The 26,149-nt window shown below is 42.9% G+C and overlaps 1 protein-coding gene across 2 annotated transcripts in view; it reads left to right on the top strand.

Moving 5' to 3' along the window:
• Positions 1-26,149, top strand: part of LOC122647516 (DNA-directed RNA polymerase V subunit 1) — a 127,622-nt gene that overhangs the window by 83,710 nt on the left and 17,763 nt on the right. For both annotated transcript variants that reach the window (XM_043840907.1, XM_043840906.1), the window contains one exon: positions 3,990-4,255. In XM_043840907.1, coding sequence (XP_043696842.1) covers positions 3,990-4,255 — 266 coding nt within the window. The remainder of the gene's footprint in view (positions 1-3,989; positions 4,256-26,149) is intronic.

The raw sequence follows: 26,149 nt of genomic DNA, 5'->3' as shown, positions 1-26,149 counted from the left end.
ATTTTCATGTTTGAACTTTAGATTTGAAGCGGGTATAATTTTCTTTTCAATGAATAGCTTTTCTGTTTTTCTTTATTTCATTCTGCTTTGCTTTCTGCTTATTACCGATAAATTAAATATTGATTTATTATTCATTTTGGGCTTGGATGTTCCTTACCAATCTCTCTTTTAGTTTAAGCTGCACAAAGAGGTTTTTGTAAGGAGGTATGATGGGCTATGTGAGGACATCGGCACGGCGGTCAGGGAATGATCGCCTTGGTGCCTTCAAAACTATTAGTGGGGATGCCTTCTCTTTACTTTGGAAAGACAGGATAATAAAAAGAACGGTAAATATCATCCCCCTCCCCTCTATGTATCCATAATATCAAACCCCTCCCCCAAGTTTTGAATAATGATAATGCCCTCCCCTACTTTTGAAACATTCTATCAACCGTACCCTAATTGTTAAAAAACGCCATTAAGTGATGACATGGGCATTTACAATTTTTCTAAAACCCCATATTACCCTTTATTCCAATTTTGCCCTCTTCAACCTCAAAACCCCTTTTTCATCTTCTTCCCGCAAAAACCCCTCTGCGAGACTTTCTTCTTCTCTTATGTGAAACTCCTCTGCGAGACGTTCTTCTTGGTGCTGTTTGGATATTGGTTAAATTCCTATCATCCAAACCAACATGGGTTCACCATGGCTGCTATTGAGAAGGATTCCCAGCATCTGAAAACTGAAAACGCCACAGTGAGCCAAATCTGAAACCATCGCCGACGTTGTGTTTACAATTCTGCAGACCGTCATTCATGGTATTCTGTGGGATTTCTACATGATGATAGATGATAGAGCGCAACCATATAGTCTATGGTAGCTCTAAACAACCAAACTGATTCCAGAAACTATGTTGGGAGGAAATAACAGATTGTAGGCCAAATACACTCTCTCCTCCATCAAACCAATTAACTTTTCAAATTCCTGTTTCCCTAACTGTCATTAGGAATTCGTCATTGCTTTTCTGATCTGTTTAGTCCCCCAAAATAATCCCTTTTCACAGATCCATGTCATTTTGCATTATAGCGAAAATTTTTACAAAATTGGGAGTCCAGATCCTCTGCTCGTACGTTTTCTCTTGACATGTGTATCGTGAATTCATCTGTTATAAAATTTTATTGAAACTGAAAGGAAGTTTGAACTTCCTCCTCGTCAACCTTTTTTTTTTCCCCCTTCTTCAACCAATCGCTCCGTCTCTCTGATTCTGTGTGTTGGGTGTAAATGGAATCACAATCTCTCTCTGCTAGTGTCGCTGTGAGTTGAGAGCATATCAAAAGGAACTCCTCCTTCATCATCCACTACTCAGGTAAATGTGATTGTCAGCATCTTTGTTCCTTGGCCATTCTTTAAAATTTTGGATGATCGGATTGCAGGGTTGGCTGGATTATTTGAAATCTGAATGAATGCCCACTCTATTTGAAATTGTTGCTGGAATCTCACCGGAAAATTTGTTGTTTGAGAGATTCAGGATTCGGAGATTGGCGAAAGAAAAGAAATTCCTGAAAGCATATTCTGTTCGAGACCCAGATATGTCAGGTCCTTGAGTTGCCGAACGACGTGAAGCTCACAGTAGAGAAGGTTTCCGGCAAGTTTGAGCTGAGTCACCTGGTTGAGTTGAGAAATTGAGATTGGGGTTTTTGTTGACATTCAAGCTTTAATTCCCATTTGAATCTGGGTCGGAGGTGAAATGGGCATGGAAAAGAGTGGTCAGGGAGGAAGGAGAGGAGATGGGTTCATGGGAGGCGGAAGGTATGGCGGTGATGGAAAACCAGAAGAAGAAGGGTAATATCATCTTTTGAACTGTTGTTTTAACACCGTTAGCCACTTAAGGTACGGTTGATAGAATCTTTCAAAAGTAGGGGAGGGCATTATCATTATTCAAAACTTGGGGGAGGGGTTTGATAATATGGATACTTAGAGGGTAGGGGGATGATATTTACCCTAAAAAGAACAGAGGAGGGGCCATGGAGATCTGTCTACTGACATAAAAGCATATTTAAATTTATGTGCATGAAGAAATGAATGGTCTTCAAGACAGTTATGATCTTAGAGGGAGTTACTCTGGTATGCTGATGCTTCTATTGCATTCCCTGATGGAGTGAAATATAGAGGAAGTATGCTTCGTAATTTCTTTGGGTGTCTTTTTTTCGGATTCGCTCACAATCTCTCCTTGAGTTGGCCTGCTGTTTGATATATTGATGTTTCCTTCTATGAATAAAGTTTGTTTGTTTTCTATCCCAAAAGAAGGAAGAGGACGAGTGGGAGGCATACCTGGTTTCAACATTTTGGTTCTCTATTCTAGAATATTCTTCTCTACACATAAAAATTGACGGAATGTGTTACATTTTGGGTTAATATATAAGTTAAAAACTAGCTGTTTGTTTTGTTAAAAAAATAATTGGTAGAATATTTTAAAATATTCATAAAATAATATATCCCCTGAGTATCCAAATCCTTTTTTTTGGGGGGGGGGGGAGGGGGGACTTGCTCAGTCTGACACCCTATGTCGCGCCTGCATCCTGGTAATGAGAGCATCCACCATGTCTTTCTGTAGTCTGGAGTTAAAAATTCTGGAGTGGACCAAGTAAATGAGGGAATTAGCAAGATACTTTCATCATATTTTACTTACTCATACTGTCTCTTCATCAAGTTTCAACATTGTTTGAAGGTGAAGCTATTTTAAAAGTAGGGGTAACAGCACCTCTGTAAGTATGGGAGAATGCGGTCACTTCAGAGTGGGGATGCCTTCTCTTTCCTTTGGAAAGACAGGATAATAAAAAGAACAGAGGAGGGGCCATGGAGACCTGACTACTGATGTAACAGCATATTTAAATTTATGTGCATGAAGAAATGAATGGTCCTCTAGACGGTTATGAACTTTGAGGGAGTTACTCTGGTATGCTGATGCTTCTGAAGCAAGATTGTCAGCCACTCTGTTGCATTCCCTAATGGAGTGAACTATAGAGGAAGTATGCTTCATAATTTCTCTGGATGTCTTTTTTTCTGGATTCACTCTCAATCTCTCCTTGAGTTGGCCTGCTGTTTGATATATTTGATGTTTCCTTCTATGAATAAAGTTTGTTTGTTTTCTATCCCAAAAGAAGGAAGAGGAGGAGTGGGAGGCATACCTGGTTTCCACATTTTGGTTCTCTATTTTAGAATATTCTTCTCTGCACACAGGAATTCGAGGAATATGTTACAGTTTGGGTTAATAAGTTAAAAACTAACTGTTTGTTTTATTAAAAAATAATTTGTAGTAAATTTTAAAATATTCATAAAATAATATATGCCCCGAGTACCCAAATCCTTTTTTTTTTTTGGGGGGGGGGGGGACTTGCCCAGTCTGACACCCTATGTCGTACCTGCATCCTGGTGATGAGAGCATCCCCCATGTCTTTCTGAAGTCTGGACTTAAAAAGTCTGGAATGGACCAAGTAAATGAGGAAATCAGAAAGATCCTTCCATCATATTTTACCTACTCATACTGTCTCTTCATCAAGTTTCAACATAGTTTGAAGGTGAAGCTATTTTAAAAGTGGGGTAACAGCACCTCTGTAAGTATGGGAGAGTGCGGTCACTTCAGATTAGTGAACGGAATATTATTTGGCGGTATTGTTACGAGGATTTTCAATTGTAGGAGGAAAGGAGGTGATTGCGAATCCCAAACTGATTAAACTTAATTTACTGCATCTCATAAATGGCTTGTTCTTTGAGGCCTAATATTTTGCCTTCTGAAATTCTATTTTTTCTTTTATGTATTGAGTATTAACTTTATGTCTTGATAAGTTCAAACTTTTGAATCTCTCTCTCTCTCTCTCTCTCTCTCACTCTCCTGACTTTATGTATTGGGTACTGATTTTATTGAGTATTGACTTTGTGTTGATAAGTTCAAGCTTTTGAATCTCTCTCTCTCTCTCTCTCTCTCTCTCTCCCCCCCCCCCCAATATGAAAGGTGACCCTCGAGTAAACTCAGCCAACGTGATATGGATTAGTCCAGATACCAAGACATACGCTTGCAAGACTCAAAAGGGTGAGGTGGCTCTGGAAGTTTTGCTTGACAAAACGGTTGTCAAGAAAAATGGTGATGCTTGGAGGATTGTTATGGATTCCTGCCTTCCTGTAATCCATTTAATTGATACAAGGAGATCAATTCCTTATGGGATAAAGCAAGTCAAGGAATTACTTGGTATTTCATGTGCATTTGATCAAGCAGTTCAGGTAGAGCACTCATTGCCTCTCTGCAGTTGAATAAATGATAAATATCTTATGCATCCTGTCTATAATGCCTTTCTAATCATCTCTGTGCATTTTTTATTTTTGTTCCTACAAAATAATAATAATAATAATAAAGAAAAACCTGGATGATGTGATTCATTATTTTCGTTCATGCTAGTCAAAATTTTTGCTTTTGGAGAAATATTCAAAAGGTAGATATTAAAAAAATATAGGTGGGAAATAAGTTTGCATGTAAAAATGACATCCCTGTGCAGGAGTTCAAGCAAAAAAGAATTCATAGAAACATCTCATTTCTAATGATTACTCCCCGGTTTGAATAATAATCAAGTCCCAACTCATCCCTCTGTTGAGAACATGAGGAGGCCCAAAAAATTGCAGTATTAAATACCTTGCACAAAGCGGATCCAAAGTAATCTTGACACAATAAAAAATTCTCGCATTCCTCTCTCGCCATTAATGCAAGCATACAACTTCATGACAAAAACTTATATGGGTCATCTACGTAAGATCCCGAACCTAGACAGGGTATTAGGCACTGCTCTCGCAAGCATCGACCCAGAAGGTCTCAAATAGACATGTAAAACTAGAAGCAAAAGTCCCAGTATTGCATACAACACAACGGAAGCGTTAATGTTAAGTTATATTTTAAAAGTTAATTTATGCAGTTGTGGCAAATAGCTACATTTATGCATATACAAAAGTCTGAATCAAACATACCCAATTGTTATTTACAATTCAAAAAGTCAATTGTTAACATCACGAAGTGTCTTTTGGTCCCTTAGGCCCTAACCTTGGGTTCTCAACTCACATACATTAGAGTTGTACAAGTGATGCAGATTCATCACCCAAATGGGCTTATTTTATTAGGAATAAGTCTAGGGTTGGATTATACACATGTTGGACCTTTGATCCCATGGGTTTTCTATGTAATAAGCCACTTTAATCGGCCTAAAATATGGGTACATAGATTGCATACGGGCTTAGCCCTGTACTTAGTTTTATTTTCATGTTTTTAATGTTTTAAACTGAACCGGTCCAAAGTTGGTTTGAACCAGTGGTTCAATTTAAGTGATTTTATTAGTTTTTCTTTTAATTGTTTAGTTGGGCTGGATTAGGACTCTATTTTGAGTCTATTTCAGTTTCCTAGTCAGTTTAAGTTACCTCATATAAGTAGGGATAGGGTTAGGCCTTTCCTTTTTAGTGTCTAAGTCTATTTTTGAGTCTTCTATATAAGTTTGTAAGGGAGGCCAGCATTGAAGACGAATTTTGATTAATAAAAACTCAGCTTTATGCTTGCTGCCTTTGTTGCTGTTGTTGCTCCTTGAGAGTGTTGCATCCTTGTGGGTTTATCAAGGTGGAAGGGATTGGTGGATCTCCAATCGACTCCTTGCATCGTGAAGATCGGGAGGGCTACTACTTATCTCCTTGCATCGTGACGATCGGGAGACCCCATTGTTCATCTTCAAAGCTGCAGCCATTGAAGATCAGTGTTCAAGCAAGTACTTTACAGTTTCAGCAATCACCCTTCTTCTCCTAATCCTCTACAGCCTACCCTACAGCCCCCCTTTTATTTTTATTTGAATTCCCTAAACCCTAGTTCAGTTACAGCCCTATCCAACCATCTAAACCCTAATTCCCCCTCTTCTTTGTAGAACCTAAAACAACCTAAAACCTGTTCAGACCTAACTAGCCATTAAAAACCTAAAACCTGCAACTATTCTTCTTCCCTTTTAGAAGGTCACATGCAAGGTGATTTTCGCGAGAATTCTGCCCAGCCAAATCTAACCGTTAGAACCTGCTAAAATTTTGATCGAACCTTCCTCAAATCCTAGGAGAGACTCTATCCAAATTTCAGTACCATCCACCCACCCGAATGTCTAAAATTACAACTTTACCCCTCTCCTGCTTCTACTAGGAAACCTCCATAACTCCAGATTTAACCATTTGATTTAGTTGATACTTTCAGCATATATTCCCCTCCACCCTACCCACACTCAACCTAAAGCCCTTGCCCTAACTCCACCTCTAAACCCTAGATTCCATCACTTCCCTATTTCCCAAAACCCTAACCCTAGTTGCTTCCCAATTACATCTAAACTACTTCTACTCATCCAAAACCAATAAAACCTAGTTCATTAGACTCCCCTACACCTGCCCAGCTTTACCATATAAGATACCTATTCATTACCCTAACCCTAACCCTAAACTTGACCTACAACTCCAATTTTGTCCCATCAAACCAGCAGCTCAACAGGTCCTGGATGTCTAGCTCCTAGTAGGTCTCCTACCTATCTAGGACTACATTAACAAGCCTCCTCTCCTCATCTGAAAAATATCAATATATATAGGGTGAGCTTACGCTCAGTGAGCCAGTGAGGTACACATGATTCTATATACAGGCATTCAAAGATACAATAATGGATATAAAGACATAAATGACAAATCATAAAGATTCAGTCTTTTAATTAGTTAGGTTAGGTCTTGGCCATTTAGTGAACTACCGTATATTGGATCAAGCGCTTACCAGTCATCCAAAAGCCCGAACTTGTGAAGAAGGTGCAACTTTATTTCATTAAACAACGACCAGCCAACACATCGTGGTTTGAGCAGGATCTGGGGTGGGGTACCTTCTCAGTACAGTCAATATTGGCCCTCAACAATCCCCCCAAAGGACACGCCCCTGAGGAGACTTGAACCCTCGACCACCTGCTCGGCTGCTCTAATACCAATTGTTGGATCAAGCGCTTACTAGTCATCCAAAAGCCCGTACTTGTGAAGAATGAACAACTCTATTTCCTTAAATAACGACCAGCCAGCGCACATCGCGGTTCTATCCGGGATCTAGGGTGGGACCGTGGGCACCTTCTCATTACAATCGATACTGGCCCTCAACATCATAGTGCACAATCTGTTGGCGGTAGTAGTCGACCTCGTATCATTATTCTACTCGTATTCCCAAGCACTAAAACCTTGGGGAGGATGATACAGTGAGCTTTATAGACAAGATCTATCCCTGTGTATCCAGGCACCGGAGCCCTGGGGGAGGAACCTTCATCTAATAAACATCATACTATTTAGACGAGCTCTACCCCCATGTATCCAGGCATCGGAACCCTGGGGAAGGAACCCTCATCTAATAAGCATCATACTAATATAGACGAGCTCTACTCCCATGTATCCAGTCACCGGAGCCCTGGGGGAGGAACCCTTATCTATAAACATAATACTAGACATGCTTACTCCCATGTGCCCTGGCACCATAGCCATCGAAGAGGGCAAGCTTTAGTTCATTGTAGGCCACATCTACACCTTGTTCTAGGCGACCAGAGCCCTTGGGGGACGTGGTCCTACTCATCATAAGGCCTTCATCCAATACATAACCCCTTACTGGCAAGGGAACGATAGCCACAGGGATGTTTTACAAAGTTACCATTAACCATACATACATACTTTTCTTTCATTCATTTACTTCCATCTCTTCATTACCCTTTTCATTTCATAATCATTCATTACTTTCTCCTGGCATAACATGTGAAATCATTGTCATGCATATTTCATTGCATGACATATATCAGATTTCATATCACATTCATAAACCATATGCATATCATCATTTCATATAAACATCTCATGTCATACTTCATACAACAACCAAATATTATTGTTAGAAGTATCGAGTGGGACCCATCTATGGGTCTCAGGATTAGCACTTGGCACTAATACCGAGATCCCTTATGGGTCTCGATTTATGTGCTTTATTTTTTATCTTTTCCAGATTTGCCCCTATTCCTATTTGTATTGTGTCCTCTTCATTATTGAGAGTATTATAAGTTATGGCTGCTGTTTTGTTTCTTTCTTCTCTGGTGTCATTAATTACATGGTATCAAAGCTTGGTTACTGCAACTGGTATACAGCCGTGCGCAATCCCTTTTCTCTTCTCTTTCTTTTCTTCCCTTTTCTCTTTTCTTTTCTGCAATTTCTGGTAAACTAATCAGAGGCTTGCGATCTTAAGAAAAGGGGTGGTTCCGCCCCTCTTTTTTGTTGGTTCGTTGGTTGTGGGTTCGATTGTTGAGGTTATGGGTTAAATCTGCTACTTCTACAACCAAAAAAAAAAAAAGAAAAAGAAAAAGAGCGCAGATTTCTGAAGTTTTTTTTTTTTTTTTTGGGTGATATGGTGAGAGGTTTGGTGGTAGCAAGGTACTGATTTGCTGTTTGTTTGATTTATGGTGATTCGATTGGAGTTGGTGGTAGCATATTTTTCAGGTTAGTGGCAGCCGGTTACCTTTTGGTGCATCTTGATTTATTATTTGTGTTTCTCAATTTTTGTTGGGTGGTGAAATTGGTTCCTTCTTCAACGAACCAGCATGGGTGATGATATTTAAAAGAACATGGTCACGGAAGTTGTTTCCTCATCCTCCAATCGAATCACAGAGAAGAAACTTGAAGGTGTCAAAATTTTCCAGCAATGGAGGAAAATTGTGAACCTTGTCTTGACTGGTCATGATCAGCAGGCACCAAACCTGCTGATGATACGACTTGGGATACTATCGATGCTAGGTTTCATGGTCAGATGTTGAACTCGATGGAGAACCACATAGTGGATTTGGTTACTCACATTGATACGGTTAAGGAATTATGGGAGTATCTTGGAGTTTTATATTCTGGTCAGAATAATTTGTCTCGAATTTATGAGTTATCTCAAGACTTCTATCGGATAGAGAGGAAGGGGAGGTCTATCAGTATTTTTCTGATTTCAAGAGAATGTATGAGGAGCTAAATTCCCTCCTTCCTTTCTCTTTTGATGTGAAACAAATGCAAAATCAAAGGGAAAAATTGGCTGTTATGGGTTTCTTGGGAGGCCTTGGACAGGAATATGAATCGGTTAAATCATAGATTCTTGGTGGTGAGACTGTTGCAACACTCACAGATACATTTTCTCGAGTGCTTCATGTATCTCGTGAGAGTTCTCGTGATGCTGCTCCTGTAGTTGAGAGTTCAGCCCTGGTATTACAAACAGGGGCTGGTGGAGTTGGCCGTGGAGAAGGTGGAAGTCGTGGGGGAGGCCATGGCCGTGGAGGTGGCCGTGGCACTAGAAGGGGTCAAAATCAGCAAGGTTTTGGCCACTTTGGTACATCTTTTGATGGAATTGGCACTATACGGACTTGTCACCATTGTGGCCAACTTGGACATATTTATAGGTTTTGTTGGAAGCTCCATGGGAAACTAGCACAACCATCTGAGGGTAAGGTAGTCGTTATGTTAGAGGAGTGTCAGTTCTAGATCTCACAGCCCACTTTTTCCGGTGCTACTTTAGTTAAAACAGGCAATGCCACTTCATGTCTCTCTACTACATCTCATCCCTGGATTATTGATTCAGGGGCATCAGATTACATGTCGGGAATGTCAGGTATCTTTTCTTCTTTGCCCCCATCATCTTTCAATGTTACTTTAGCCGATGGGTCCTTAGCAAAGGTTAAAGGCACTGGTACTGTTTATCCCAGTTCATCTATATCCTTGCCTTTTGTTCTCTACCTTCCCAATTTTCCGTTTAATCTCATGTTTGTTAGTTAGTTAACCAAAGCTTTAAACTATTCAGTGACCTTTTAATGTAGTTCTAGATAGGGTAAAGCCCTACTAGAAGCCAATTAAACCAGGACCAATAACAAGGAACTAAGGGGTTGTTGGTTCTGCAGTTTCAGTAGGACATAATTGCAGTTTTAGGTCAAATGTAGGGCTTAGGTTAGGATAATGGAAGGGGGGCTTAGGGGGTATGGCTAGGCAGGTTTATAGGACTCTAATAATGTAGGTATTATAGAGTTTTAAGTGTTTTGAAAATTCTGTAAAACTGGGCAGTAAGTCAGGATCGACTATGGGTTTTGGGGAAATTAATGAAGGATGAGGGGATTAGAGTTTTGATGGACAAATATGACTGAGCAGCAAGATCTAGAGTTTAATGGAATTCAAGCAAAAATGAAGGGGGATCAATTGGGGAAGGGAGTAGAGGATTAGAAGAAGAAATTAATGAACAAGTTGCAGCAGAAATCCACTAGCAGCAGCTTGGACAGAAGTGAAGGATAAAACCACCTTCGAATTGGGATCCTCCTGGCCGTCACGGCGCAAGGAGTCGATCGGATTCCACCAATCTCTTTCCACCTTGATAGAACCACAAGGATGCACACTCACAAGGAGCACAGGATCAGCAACAATGGCAACCAATAAGCAAAAGCTTTTTTCATTAATCAAAATTCTTGTTCAAGGCTTTGCCCCCTTACAACCTTATATAAAAGACTCAAAAATAAACTTCTACTCTAAAAAGGAAAGGCTTAACTCAATCCTTGACCTATCAGGTAATTTTTTTTTTTTTTTTTTGGGATAAATGAAAATTTAAATTACGAAGAAAGAAGAGGGAATGTACAAGCCCAAGGGCCAACAAAACTAAAGCTAGCAACTAGCTGGGACACAAAATGGAGGTAGGAAGACCCCAAGAGACAACAATCAGCCTGTTCCTTGGGGTATCTTTTACAGTACCAGGGGGAAGGGAGCCTGCTTTAGATGACACATCAAATAAGATGGCCTTCCAAATCCTGTTAAAAGAGTGGGATTTGGAAGTCTATCTTCTAAGATTGCGTTCCATCCAAATGTGGGAGATAGTAGCGCAAAAGGCGAGCTTGCCCACAATGTCACAAATCGAGTTCCTCCCAAAAGTCATATCTATCCAAATCCATTCCCTAGAGAGGGGTAATGGTCTTCTTCGAGCCGGCCAGCAATGACGGAGAACCTGATTCCAAATGGAGGCTGCAAAAGGGCAAGTGAAGAACAAGTGGTCTGTGTCTTCATGCCCATTCCAACAGAGGCAGCAATTGGGAGAGGCTTGCATGTGCCGACGAATGAGAAAGGCTTATGTGGGGAGGCAATCTGCCAAGGCACGCCAAGCGGTGAAACTCTGGCGAGGGATGTGCCCTTTGAACCAAGTTACCTTATGCCAAGGACAGGGCGTCCCTCTATGTCTAACCATGTCCCAAGCGGAGTGGGAGCTGAAGATACCCGATGGGGATGGGAGCCATATAGTGGTGTCACCTCTGCCCCTGTGACCTGGGGGGATAGGGGGGAGGGATCTCCAAAGATCAGCAAGGGGGGAGGGGGGAGGTGACCACGAGCCTCTAGAGATGATGGAGGCCACAGGGGCAAGTTTGTCCAAGCCTGAGGCATATATGACGCGGGGATTGACTATAGAGGCAAGGACACCTGAAGGGTGCCACTGATCAAGCCAAAGGTAGGTCTGCTGCCCATCATCAATCCTGCATGATATAGTACCCCTGACAGTATGTCTTACTCGAAGAATGCTGCGCCAAGTCCAAGAGGAGTCTGGGGTAGGGCTGACAGTCCAGATAGAGTCTCTGCACAGAGGCCTTGCATACACCTAGGAAGTCCAGATACTGGTCTTGTTGGTGAGAAGCTTCCATAGCAGCTTGATTAAACCAGCCATGTTGACATCCTTGATCCTTCTGAGACCGAGACCCCCTTCGGCTTTGGGGAGGCACGTGGAGGACCAGCTCAAGGGATGAAGAAACTTGGTAGAGTCCACTCCTTTCCAAAGAAAAGTACACATAATAGACTCAGCAGCCTTTATGGTAGCTTTGAGGAGGCTAAAAACACCACTCCAATAGATGTAACAAGACTGGAGAACCGATCTTATGAGCTCGAGGCAGCCTGCGTAAGATAAGAGTTTGGCTTTCCAAAGCTGAAGTTTCTTTTGGAGGAGGTCAAGGATAGGGTTACAATGATGGGCTGAGAGTCTGGCTGGGATGAGGGGGAGGCCAAGGTAACGAACCGGGAGGATGCCAGGAGAAAAGCCCGTGATGGCTAAAAGGGATGCTATGGTGTTTTCAGGGACCCCGGCTAAGAAGATTTGGGATTTAAAGAGGTTAATGCGGAGACCAGAGAGCTCCTAGAAAAGGTGAAGGGAGGCCATAATGGACTGGAGGGAGTTTGTTCAGCCTTAGAGAATATCATGAGGTCATCAGCAAAGGCAAGGTGGGTTAGCTTGGTGGGTTTACATTTGGGAATGGGGGAGATGAGGTGAAGGTCCGTTTTGGACTGGATACTGCGGGAGAGGACCTTGAGGGAAAGACAAAAAAGGAAGGGAGGGAGAGGACAGCCCTGACGAATACCAACAGAGGAGGAGAAGAAGCCGGCGGGGCTGTCGTTGAGAAGAACAGAGAAGCGAGGGGTAGAAATACAGAAATGGATCCATTTGACAAAAGCGGGGGGAAAGGACATCTTAAAAAGAGCTTGGGAAATGAAATCCCAACGAATGGAGTCAAAAGCCTTGTGGATGTCAATCTTCAGAAGGGTAGATGGGGAGATGGATTTTCGGTGAAACCCTCGAACTATTTCCTGGTAAAGGATGATATTATCAGAGATGCTTCTATTGGAAATGAAGGCTGATTGATTGGAGCTAACTAGCGAGTCAATGACAAGTTGGAGGCGATTGGCAAGAATTTTGGCAATGAATTTGTAGAGGAGGTTGCAGAGGGAGATGGGTCTGAAGTCAGTCAGTCATGGAGGAGGCTCCGGGGGATTTGGGAATGAGGCAGAGGAAGGTGTGGTTGATGTTAGTGATCTGGTGGGAGTTGAAGAAGAAGCTTCTGATGGCACAAGTAAGCTCAGGGTCGATGATGTCCCAGCAAGTGGTGAAGAACCCCATACTAAAGCCATCGGGGCCAGGCGCTTTGCTAGCCTTGTGAGATCTAACAGCAGAGAGGATTTCTTCATCAGAGGGGATGGAGCAAAGAGAGGGGAGCATGTTTTTAGGAATGAATTTGTTGATGAGGCCATCTGGGATGAGGGGTTGGAGGGGGGAAGGGGGGTTAAAAATGCCGTTGAAGTACGACAGCTTCAGACTTGATGGCATCAACAGAGGAGAGGACCTCACCATTGAAAGAGGTGAGAGAGAGGATGGACTTGGAGTTGGTTCTGGCTTTAAGGGACTTGTGGAAGAAAGCGGAGTTCGAATCACCAAGCTCAAGTCATTTGATCCGAGATTTTTGCTTGAGGAAGCTCTCCTCAAGAGATAGGGCGGAGGCTAACTTAGAGGCGGCAAGGGTCTCTTCTGCAGCTAGAGAGGAGTTGAGAGGGTCAGACTGGAGGCGGAGCTGGATAGAAGAGAGGGAATCACGACACGAGGAAACACAGGAGGAGATGTTTCCAAAAGTGGAGGAATTCCAAGATTTGAGGGCAGATTTGACATTCTTAAGCTTTTTAGTGAAGGCAAGGAGGGGAGAGGAGAAAGAGTGGACAGGTATGGCCCAGGCTGCCAGGACAATGGGAAGGAAACCATCATGGGAGGACCACATGTCAAAGTACCTGAAGGGTTTGGGGCCAAAGGAGAGATAGGGAAGGACAAAAAGAGAGATGGGAGAGTGATCAGAGAGGCCGGGGAGATAAAAAACAGAATAGAGGAAGGAAGGGAGGAGAGCCAGTGGTCATTGACAAGTACGCGGTCAAGCTTACAAGCTACTCTGTCAAGGCCAGATCGCTTGTTGTGCCAAGTGAGCTCAGCACTAGACCATCTAAGCTCGTTGAGACCAGCATTCTCAAAGCAGGAGTTGAAAGCTTCAACCGCTTGGTGGTCGATGGGGGAACCACCTAGCTTCTCGTGGCTGTAGCGGACGACATTGAAGTCGCCACCAATGCCCCACGGGGCAGAACCTATGGACAGAGAGATGGAGCAGATGTCGTCCCAAAGAGGAAGATGGTCCAGAGGACGATTGAAGGCGTAAACCATGGTGAAGAAGAAGAGGTGATTGTGCAGATGATCAGAGATGCTGAGATGAAGGAATTGAGGGGAGGCAGAGGAGACCGAGATATGGAATTTGGAGGGATCCCAAAGGACCCAGATGCGGCCATTTGGGGAGTGGGTGTAATTTGATAGGAAGGACCAAGAGGGAGCAAGAGAATGAGCAATGCGGGATGAGTTTGGTTCGAGAACCTTCGTTTCAAGCAGGCAACAAAGGGAGGACTTGGAGGATTTGATACGATCACGAATCTCGACCTGTTTAGCCGGGGCGTTAAGGCCACGGACATTCCAAATGGTCCAAGGGATCATGAGAAAGGGGGGGAGGGGGCAACCATCCGGCAGTGGAGCTAACTCGAGACCCCGGGGGGACACTACGGGGCTTCAACCTATATTCCCGGAGAGGGGGGAAGCAAACCAGGGGAGGGGTAGAGGGCAAAATGGTCTCTGGTTCAAAGAGGGTGGAGGAGTCAGCCAAGTAACCGGGGTCAGATCTGCTTTGGTTCGGCCTTGGGTTGATGGCATAAGAGGGGGAGGATAAAAGGGTGTTTGGGCAGAGTTGCTGATGGGCCTGGGTGGGTGGCTGAAGAGGGTGAGTGGGCTGGGTTGATGGGCCTGGGTGGGTGGGTTGATTTAAGTAGGTATTGGATTGATGGGTCGGGTTCAGGGGGTAAGTGGTTTTAGGTGGGACAAAGGGTGGGATGCGAAGGTTAAGTGGGACAAAAGGGGGTTTGGTGGAAGGGAGGTTCGTACTAGGTGGGGGGATTTTGGTGAAAAGGGATGAAAGGTTTTGGGTGTCAGGGGGAAGATCAGAAATTGGAAAGCCAAAAGGGGAAGGGGAGCAGGGCGAGGTCTCGACAGGATCAAGGGGAGCCTGCAGATCTGATTCTCCGTGCAAGTAGCCAGCGAGAGGAGCCGGCAAGGCTGCAGCGTCACCATCTTCATCGTGATCAAGGGTCTGCAGTATCGGAAACCTATTGTGGTCAACCTCTGGGGATCTGTGTGGTAGGTGGGCATCGGGAGACACGCCATGACAGGGGGTTTTGCCGAGGACCAAGGATTTTTTTCGGCATCGGTTTTTAACTTTTTCCGGCCACGAGGAGGGTGCAAGTGATCTTCCTGCTCCACTGCATTTTACGCCAAAGCTTGGACCTCGACCAGAGTTAGGGCAGCAGTGTCTTCGTCGTCGGCATCTATCATATCGCCTTCCTTCGGCACCTCTGGTAGACCATCAGATAAATCGCCGCATAGAACTTTGCAGGTCGAGGAGTTGCTTGCAGTATCTGCCGCTGGGGCAGCTTCCATTTCCTTCAGGTCGGGGGGGCTAGAGAGGCACTGTTTTGATGGATGGCCAAAGATTTTACAAACTGAGCAGTAGTGAGGTAGCCAATCGTAGGTGACTCTCTGCGTGAAGGAGTGGCCATCCTCTTCTTGGATGGTGACAAACTCAGGAGGAGGCACATCTGCAGAAATCTCTACACATATTCGAGCGAAAGAGAGGCGATTCATCTTCTTAGTGCGCTCATCCGAGAAGAGAGGTTTGGCAATGGTTGATCCAAGAATGCTAAGACTCGAGGCACACCAGTAGTGAAAGGGAAGACCAGGCAAGTTTGACCCAGATGGGGATGTTCCTGAGATCAATTTTGCTGAGAGAGGATCGCTGATCCCATTACCCGAGGAAAATTGGTTTCTTTCCAACCAGCCAGGGGCCATCCTCCAAGGCCCGAGATTTGTCTGAATCGTCGGAGAATCTGAAGACGAAGATGCCACAGTTGAGGAGGTAAGTGAAGACTGCTCCAGAGACATGCCATTGTTTAAGAAGAGAGGATTTTATAACATGAAAGGGGGGGTCGAGCTCCAAGGAAGTGCCCCACGAGGCAGCACTGCCACTTGGAAATTTCGACATCAAGCAATCCCTGTGGACAGAGGCCGATTCTGGAGTCATCAACAAGGGAAGGGGGGACAAAGTGCAGCGAGTGTCTATCAGTGGATGGGGGTGTGGCGGTGGATAGGAGAGAGCTCCAGGAAGGGGGTATTGGGATGCTTTGGTCAAGGCTAGAGTTGGGAGGGGTGTTCGAGGGAGAAGCAGGGTTGGAGGTTATGGTAGTGGGGGAAACAGAGGGGAGGGAGACTGGAATGTGGTGTGGAGAGGAATCTTTGTGAGCTGGGAGAGGGGAGGGTGGTGTGGAGAGGGGATCGGGGGGTGGAGATGGAGCAGATTGGATAGTTGAGGGTAAGGGAGACATCATTCAAAGTCGCCGGAGTTATTCCTTCATCAGGTAACTTAAACTGACTAGAAACTAAAATACTAAAGGAAATAGACTCAAAACATGGCTGGACCTATATAATCCTAATCCAGCCCAACTTACAGCACATGACCACTGTTTGAGTTAAAATAATACCGCAAGCGTACGGGTCAATCGTAGCTACGGGTCGAACACGAGGAGATATACGCCACTCTATTTAACTAACTTAAAAGTAATGCAAAGTGAACCAAATTAAAGTGTTAAATTAAACTAATTAAATTAATGAAAATTAATGCATCCTAACTCATAAGCATCTAACAAAATTAAGGGATTAAATTGGCATCCTAACACATGAGCATCTAACCTATCAAACTAATGCAAATTGAAAGGAATAAAAATGCAGCCACACATAATAACCACATAAAAAGGAATAAGGGAATAAAAGTGCATCCACAAACCACAATCATATAAAAAAAAAATAAAAGAAATAGAGGGAGAAGAAGAAGAAGATAGAGAGAGATAGAGGAAAGGGAGAATGAGATTAAGGGTTTGGAGAATGAGATTAAGGGTTTAGAGAATGAGATACCTTGATGTGCTTGAATACTTGAATAAACTCACCATGGCTTCCTCTTCTAAATCTCCATGTCTTGTCATCAACATAGGAACTTAGACTAGGAAGCTTTAAACTAAAACTATTACAACCATTAAACTAGACTTATGAAATCAAAACCAAAAACTTGAAATCAAAACTAAGAACTTAAGCCAAAAATAGGAAAAGAAGAGAAAATTTCACTAAGTGAATGAACTAAAAATTGCACTAAAAAACTGAATTAAAATTGAACTAGAAACTAACTAAAAACTAACTTGTTACAACCCAAAGGGCAAGGAGTATTTATAGGGGGAAAAGAGCAGAAGAGAGAAGAGGGAAGTGGAGGAGAAATATTCCCTAAGAAAAGAGAATATTCTCTTCTCCTTCCTCTTTTACAATGCCTTGAATCCTAAGAAAAAAAGAAAATAATAGAAAAAAGAAGAAGAGAAGATTGTTTACATAGACCTTCTATTTCTAGAAAAGTAAACTTCCAATTCTAACAAGTGCTTCCTTTTCTTTGTAGATATCTTCTCCAAGCAATAAAATCAAAGCATCTTTGACTTTTCAACTTTCCATAGGTGAGAATATCTTTCAAAATAAATCTATCCCAAGTAGAATTCCAGAAGTGCCCTTGAGAAGTTGGAGAAGAGAGAGAGCAAGGGTGATGACTAGGATTCCTTCAAGAATAAATAAAATACCCATTCTGTCCTTCAAAAAACGTGGAGCATGGGGTGCTTATATAGGCCTCACCATTGTGTTCCTTGCGAAAAATCACCTAAAATAGACCCAAATTTCGTCCAATTTGGAGTTGGGGAGCCCAAGATGTCTCAAGTTGAAGTTGGACTGTCCAGAGCCCTCCAAATAGAATCTTTCGGGTACAGGAAATATAACTTCTGGTTATTGCGTTAAGGCTCCTGGAATCCGAACTTCCGCTTCACTTTGTCCCCGGCCGACTGTCAATATTTACAAATAAACTTCTGCAGACCATTTTCGCGCGTCGTTATGGAAATGACCGTAACTTCTTCGTTTCAACTCGGAATCAAGTGCCGTTTGAACCGTTACGAAGCTAACTCGATGGGTTACGCATCCATGCTATTAACACCTCTAAATAGCTTAAAAACATTTCCTTAGCATCATCTCCTCCATTTTCACAAGAATTCACCTAAAACCTGAAAAGCACAAGAAAGCACTGAGTAACTCTGTTCAATGTGGTAAAACGTATGCTTTATGCCCTAAGATTTCACACATAAATATGCTCATCAACCACTTAACCAAGTCTTATGATCACTTAAATTGAACCAATTGGATGCAACCAATTTGAACCGGTTCAATTAAAAACATAAAAATAACTAAGTATTGGGCTAATCCCGTATGCAACCTATATGCCCCTAGTTTAGGCTCATTAAAGTGGCCTATTACATAGAAAACCCATGGGATCAAAGGCCCAACATACATATAACCAAACCCTAGACTTATTTCTAAAGAAATAAGCCCATTTCGGTGATGAATCTACATCACCTTTTGTTACACCCCGGCCCGGTTTATAAAGGCCAGGTATGACTGGATGTGTCTCACATCCAACCAACCCACCAGGATCGCAAGTGCTGTACTTTATTCACAAGTCTCATTCACAATTACAGAATTTAATGCAGCGGATGCAATTAAATAAGGCAATAAGACAGTAATAAAGAAGAACTAGTGATAACAGTTATATATATATATATATGGACATTTAAGTACAACTGAGTTACATCGGTCGATCACAAAAGAAGTAACTCAAACCCAAAAAGACTATATACAATATTCATTACAAAAGTGTTATAACAAAAAGGGGTAGAGATAGCCTGATCAATTAGGAAGATCAGGTGAAGGCGTAGTCGTCACATGTGCACGAAGCATCGTGCTCCACCAGAAGAGGAGTATTAACTCCAAGAGCTGTAGGAAGATCCTGAGCAGAAGGAGTCCCCATAGAAATACCAGCATCACTAAGAGTAGTCTCATCTGAAAAATATGAGGATCCACAGGGGTGAGCTCCACCAAGCCCAGGAAGGAAATGCATGCAAACATATCACATCAGTCATGATGAATGTCCTAAGTAAGCATGCTCCTAACATTGATTCTAAGTCGCATGAAGTATAAGTGTTACTGTAGCAGCATACTAGCCCCGGTCTCGGTATGAACCATCGGTCACCCGAGCAAAAGCATTCTACTACGGTGAAGACCCACCAGTTTTGGCATGAACCGTCGTACTCTAGTAGACCCCCAAAGACTAACCCTACTGTTGATCCCACAACGGAGCAGATCGTTAACATGGGGACAGTGAATGGCATCCCGGTATTACCCCTCGGACCTACCACGGGTTATCCAACACCTCAACCCCTGTTGGTAAGGGTCGTAGCACTGGGTTATGAAACATCCTAGCCCAATGCAGTCTAATTATGATGGCATATGAATGTACAGTTCAATTTCTAGAGTAAGCAGTGCAACATTAACATCATTGTATAGTAATCAAGTAATATCAATGCAATGCAATATGCGATGCAGCCTAATCACATGCAATCTAATGCAGGAATTATAAAGCTAATAAACTACATGTTTTGTACAATAATAGTGATGATGCATGGCATGGCACATCGAATAAGGGAAAATTAAGACAGCAAACACTCATAAATTAAGTCAAATTCCCTTACCTAATGTGTTTGGCTAGCCTAGGTAATAAGATTCCTGCAGCCCAGACAAGAGCAGTAAAAAACAAGCAAAGACAGTCCTAGAATAGTAGAAAAACAGCAAGTGTTATGGTCTGGAATGGGTTCAGGTCAATACCCAAACATTGAAGATTCAGGGTCAAGGTGAACCGGTCGACCGGTTCAAGGCCTGGTTCTGCATCCGATTCAAATGGCAGATTTGGGGGTTTTGGCCCTAAGGCATGGATCTTCACATGCATGGGTTTAATTTGATGATTCCAACCTATTCTAAGTTGGGTCAGCCTATTTAATTGTTTAATTTTAAAATTTAGTACCTATTTAGGGAATTGAACAATTAATCCCAAATTAACAATTTAGGGTTCTAAATTAACCAATTCAGCTAGGAATTGGGGTCCCTATGGGGCTGCCTTCATGTTACAGCCATGGCTGAACCAAAGTTTGGTTGAAAACAGTAATTAATTAGGTAAAACTTCAATACCAAAGCTTGGTTTACAAGCTTTAATGGCTGAACATAGGGTAAGCTGAATTAGAGAGGGAGAATGGAGAAGATGAACATGGTACAGCAGGTTTCTTGTGGCCTACCTGAAATCAGCAGTGAATTAGGGAAGAAGACAGTCCCAAATGTGCAGGAAAAGCTTCAAATTGCAGCCCCAAGCTCCAATTCAAGGTATGGAATCAAAGCTCCAAGGCATAGCTTACTTCTCCCATCTTCTTCTTCTCTTCTTTTCTTCTCCTTGGTTTTTCCTTAGGCTGGAACGATTTCCTCTCTTGGTCTTTATGTTTAGTGAATTGTGAATAGTGTAGATAGGTTTTATATTTATAGTTAGTGGATTAACTAGGTAGTGTTTGGTTTTTTAAAAGAAAAATCTGTTTTTAAAATTAATTCCCTAAAACTGATTTTAATTAGAATTTTGTACTTATTATCTTATTCTAATTGTATACTGATGTCATATGACATCAGGGGTAATCCGGGTTTGGGTAAACGTTGGAAATAGGATTCCCCACTGGGGACGTGGGTCCCACAGAGGTAAATTGACCAAAATACCCCTATAACTCTAATTGGTCGTACAATACATTATAAAATACATTTAAATCATACTTACAATGAGTTTAATTAAGGGAGAGGTTCTGCATGGCATCCAGGTAGCAGATCCGACACAGGTAACTCCGGTGCGGGGTTCTATGGGTGTCCTCTGACTCCAGAAGGGCAAGTTGGGAAGAATCCCTGGAATCCTCCATAGGTGTGTCGAGTGATTCATCTGTGTCCTCGACCGATGCAGCCCATAGCATCGAAGCAACCATAGACTCAGAGCTGGAACCTGAAATCACTCAAGTTCCAAAAATTTAAATTTGTTGCGGTTTTCACACCTTTTACCTTGATTCTTTTGTTTTTCAGGATCTTGCTACGAAGAAGACGATTGGTAGAGGACGGGAGTCAGGCGGCTGTATTTACTTTAAGGTTCAGATTCGGTTGCTTGCTCTAGTGTTGCTTCTCACCACCAAATTCATTGTTGGCTTGGCCATCCATCGTTGGAGAGTCTTAAAAAATTAGATCCTAGTTTTGCTTGTTTTCTAGTCTTGAATGTAAGTCGTGTCAATTTGGGAAACTCCATCATGTGAGTTGTCCCCCTAGAGTTAATAGGTGTTGAACTTTTCCTTTTTCTTTAGTCCATTCTGATGTATGGGGTCCATGTCCTGTTACTTCCAACTTGGGATTCAAATATTTGTTACTTTTGTTAATGACCAATCAAGAGTTACTTGGTTATATTTAATGAAAAATCGTTCTGGGTTGTTTTTTTTATTTTCTGTGCCTTTGTTTCTAAAGTTCGCACTCAATTTGGTGTTTGTGTGAAAATTTTGTATAGTGACAATGCCAAAGAGTATTTTTCTGCACATTTTTCTGCATTTATGGTTCAGCATGGTATGGTTCATCAATCTTCCTGTTCTGAAACACCTCAACAAAATGGTGTTGCAGAAAGGAAAAACCGACATTTACTTGAAATTACTCGTTCCATGTTATTTGAGATGCAAGTTCCAAAATTTTTTGGGGCTGATGCTGTGATGACAACCAATTATGTTATTAATTGTATACCCTCCTTAGTTTTGAAGGGCAACATTCCTCATTCCTTGCTATTTCCTAAAGAGCCATTGTTTTCATTACCTCCTTGTATTTTTGGGTGTGTTTGCTTCACTCGTGACCATCGGCCTGGTTTATCAATGCTAGATCCTAGAGCCCTAAAATGTTTTTTCCTTGGCTATTCACGTACCCAGAAAGGGTATCGTTGTTATTCACCTGTTTTGCATAAGTACTTTATCACGGCTGATGTGTCATTCTTTGAGTCCACCCCTTATCATGCTGAACCAGGTAATGCTTCTGAGTTGGATGATGATTTTCCTATTTATGTTATTCAGTCCTCTGCTCCAACCACTGCTGTTCACCGTCCTCCTATTATTAATGTTTACAGTCAACAACCGAAGGTAGCTACTGCCCCCCCTGTGCTCACTTACTTTAACCCCTCTCCTTCTGCTGTAGATCCTGATGAGTGATGAAAGCCCTCCTACAGCTGATCCTATTATTTCTGATCTTGATCTTCCCATTGCTAAACGAAAAGGTACTCGTAGTTGTACTCAGCATTCTGTTTCTAACTTTGTTTCTTATTCTAGTTTGTCTTCTCCATTCTGCTCCTTTTTGTCTACTGTTGAGGATCATCCCCTTCCTAAGTGTGTGGCAAAGGCATTATCTAGTCTTGGCTGGAGGACAACTATGGAGGAAGAATTATCGGCTTTGGAGGTGAATCAAACTTGGGAACTTGTTCCGCTGCCCCCGAGTAAGACTGCTATTGGTTGTAGGTGGTTGTGTGCTGTGAAGGTGAACCCTGATGATTCTCTTGCTCGTTTGAAAGCAAGACTTGTGGCGAAAGGTTATGCTCAGGTGTATGGTGTTGATTACTTAGATACCTTCTCCCCTGTTGCCAAGCTTACTTCCGTTTGTATTTTATTATCTCTTGTTGCATCCAATCACTGGCCTTTGTTTCAGGTGGATGTCAAGAATGCATTTCTGTATGGTACTTTGTAGGAAGAGGTATATATGGAGCAACCTCCAGGGTTTTTTTTTTGGGTGAATAAGAATTTCATTACTAAAGAAAAAGAACAACAACCCTCAAATAGGAGGGAAAGAGGACAAACATAGATCAAGACCAAAAGACTCAAACAGGAGAGCCCGCGGCATGGAGGGAGATAGAGGAGAGACCCCAGGAGACAACAATGAGCCTGTTCCTTGGGGTGTCCTTACAAGAGGAGGGGGCCACAGAACTGAGTTTGGAAGTAATTTCAAAGGAAATGGAGTTCCAAATCTGGCTAGTGGTGTGAGATTTGGTAGTCCATTTCCGAAGATTACGCTCCATCCAAATATGATTGATCGTGGCACAAAAAGCCATCCTACCAACTGCATCACAGAGAGAAGAGCCTCCAAAGGTCATATCCACCCATAGCCATTCTCAATCGAAAGGAAGAATCCTACGGGGTCTTGGCCAGCATTTTGCAAGAATGCCTTTCCAAATAGCGCGGGAGAGGGGGCAATCAAAGAAGAGATGGTTTGAGTCTTCGACCTCATTCCAACAAAGGCCACAAGAAGGAGAAATTGAAATGTGCTGATGCCGGAGAAAAGACTGAGTTGGAAGGCAGTTGGAGAAGACTCGCCAAACTGTAAAGCAGTGCCAGGGGATATGGTGTTTGAACCAGACAAGCTTTCTCCAAGGCGTAAGAGGATGACGCGTCCGAATGAGATCCCAAGCAGCTTTGGAGCTGAAAGAACTTGAAGTGTTTGGTAACCACATAACACAATCACCCCGCTGAGAGGGTCTTCTCTGAATGGAAGACAGGAGGTTCCAAATGGAGACAATCTCAGGATTGGGGGAGGGAGGGGGGATCCAGCCATTTCCATCAATAATCTCAGCCACCAAAGCATATCTAGATACCCCGGAGCCATAGATAGTTCTGGAGGTGACTTGGTGGAGGAGAATGCCCATGGGGTGCCAATGATCTAGCCACAAGGAAGTGTCATTTCCATCAGCAATGTGGGAGTGAATGGAACCAAGTACAAGGGGTCGGGAAAGTAGGATATTGCGCCATACCCAGGAAGCATCCGAGGGAATGGAGGCAGTCCATATGGAATCCGATCTAAGCAGCCCCGAATAAATCCAATCCACCCAAATACTTTTCTTTCTTGAAGCAATCTTCCAGATCAACTTGATGATGCCAGCTGAATTAACCTCCTGAATCCTTCTAATACCCAAGCCACCTTCGGCCAAAGGGAGACAAACTGAGGCCCAACTAGTAGGGCGGAAAAATCTTGTGGAGTTAGTACCCTTCCAAAGGGAAGCAGCCATAAGAGATTCCAGAGATTTGATGATGGAGGAAGGCAGGCCGTAAATTCCAGATCAGTAGATATAAGAAGCTTGGAGCACAGACTTGATGAGGGTCAGTCGACCCGCATAAGAGAGAAGTTTACCCTTCCACAGCTGCAGCCGTTTCCTGATGAGATCCAACATTGGAGTACAATGATGGGCTGATAACCTGGCTGGAATTAAAGGAAGGCCTAAGTATTTGACTGGAAGTTGGCCCAGAGGAAAACCACAGATAGCTTACAGAGGGGCTTTATCTAGCTCAGAGATCCCAGCCAAGAAGAGGAGAGACTTTGTAGGGTTGATCTGGAGGCCCGAGAGATCGTGGAAGTGCTGCAAACAATACATAATGGACTCAAAAGAGGAGATGGAGGCCTTTGAGAAGATCATGAGATCATCTGCAAAGGCAAGATGGGTTAGCTTGAGGGCTTTGCATTTAGGAATAGGGATGATGAGCTGCTGATCTGTAAAGGATTGGATCTTTCGAGATAAGAATTCCATGGCCAAGGTGAAAATATAAGGGGATAGAGGGCACCCTTGGCGGAGTCCCACCGTAGAAGCAAAGTACCCAGCCGGACTACTATTAACAAGGACTGAGAAGCTCGGAGAAGAAATGCAGCAATAGATCCAGTAGATGAAAGATGCAGGAAACCCCATCTTGATCAATATCTTATCAATGAAATCCCACCTCAAAGAGTCAAATGCTTTATGGATATCAGTCTTCATAAGAGCAGCTGGGGAGTGGTTTTTTCTTTCAAAACCTCTGACAATCTCATGGCAAAGAAGAATATTATCTGATATGTTCCTGCCGGGGATAAAAGCGGACTGATTTTCACTAACAAGGAGGTCCACCACAGTCTTGAGTCTAAAAGCCAGGATCTTTGCTATGAACTTGTAGATCTGGTTGCATAGGGCAATGGGCCTGAAATCCGACATAGCTGAGGCTCCTTCCTTTTTTGGAATGAGGCAGAGAAATGTGTGGTTTACTCCTTTGATTTGGCTAGGATTGAAGAAGAAACTTCTTATAGCATTGATGAGGTCCTCCTTGATAATACTCCAAGTGGCTAAGAAAAAACCCATGCTGAAAACATCTGGACCAGGAGCATGGTTCAGCTTGAAAGAGTGGATAGCTGTGATGATTTCCTCCTCCGAAGGAATGGCACCAAGGGACTGAGAGAGCTCCATCGGAATAACTTTGTTGAGAAGATCATTGGGGATAGAATCTGCAGTACCAGAAGAGCCATTGAGCAGATCTTTAAAAAAGGATGCAGCCATATCTTTAATGTCTTTCACATTAGCAATAGGAGAGCCATCAAAGCCAGCCAGCTGTAAAATTGCATTGAAGTTAGATCTAGACTTCAGAGATCTGTGGAAGTAGGCTGAATTTGAATCCCCTAACTCCAGCCATTTAATTCCGGCCTTCAGCCTTAAGAAGCTTTCCTCCTGAGAAAGAAGAACAGACAAATCGAGGGTGGCAGCCTTTTCATCAGCGGCAAGTTGACAATTCAAGGGATCAGATTGAATTTGTATCTGAATTGAAGTGAGCTTGTCCTAGCAATCTTGGACCTGCAAGGAGATATTGCCAAAAGTGTTGATGTTCCAAATCTTAAGAGCATCTTTCACATTCTTGAGCTTCCTGGCAAAAGCAAAAAGGGGGGAAGGAGAAAGCTTGGACAGGTTTTTCCCTGGCATCTTTGACCATAGCAAGGAAGGAGGGATGGGAAGACCACATGTCAAAATACTTGAATGGTTTAGGACCAAAAGAGGTGTAAGGCTGAATAGAGAGAGAGATGGGACTGTGATCAGAAATACCCGGGGTATCAAAAGTGGCAGAGGAAGAGGGAAAGGAGGAAAGTCAGAAGTCATTAACCATAACTCGATCAAGCTTGCAATCTATACGATGAATCCCAGCTCTTTTGTTACTCCAAGTGAATTTTGGACCAGTCCAGTGAAGGTCATCCATGCCCAAGTCATCAATGCAATCATTGAAAGCAGCTATAGAGTCAAGATCTAAGGAATCACCACCCTGCTTTTCATTTCCAAATCTGACTACATTGAAATCTCCCCCAAGTCCCCAAGGTGAAGGACCAATAAGATTTGCAATACTACGGAGATCATCCCATATAAGAAGCCTCTG

Source organism: Telopea speciosissima, unplaced genomic scaffold (assembly GCF_018873765.1).
Source record: "Telopea speciosissima isolate NSW1024214 ecotype Mountain lineage unplaced genomic scaffold, Tspe_v1 Tspe_v1.0071, whole genome shotgun sequence".
Classification (NCBI taxonomy): domain Eukaryota; kingdom Viridiplantae; phylum Streptophyta; class Magnoliopsida; order Proteales; family Proteaceae; genus Telopea; species Telopea speciosissima.
The sequence above is the reverse complement of the archived record's forward strand: the minus strand, read 5'-3'. Positions and strand labels throughout refer to the sequence as shown.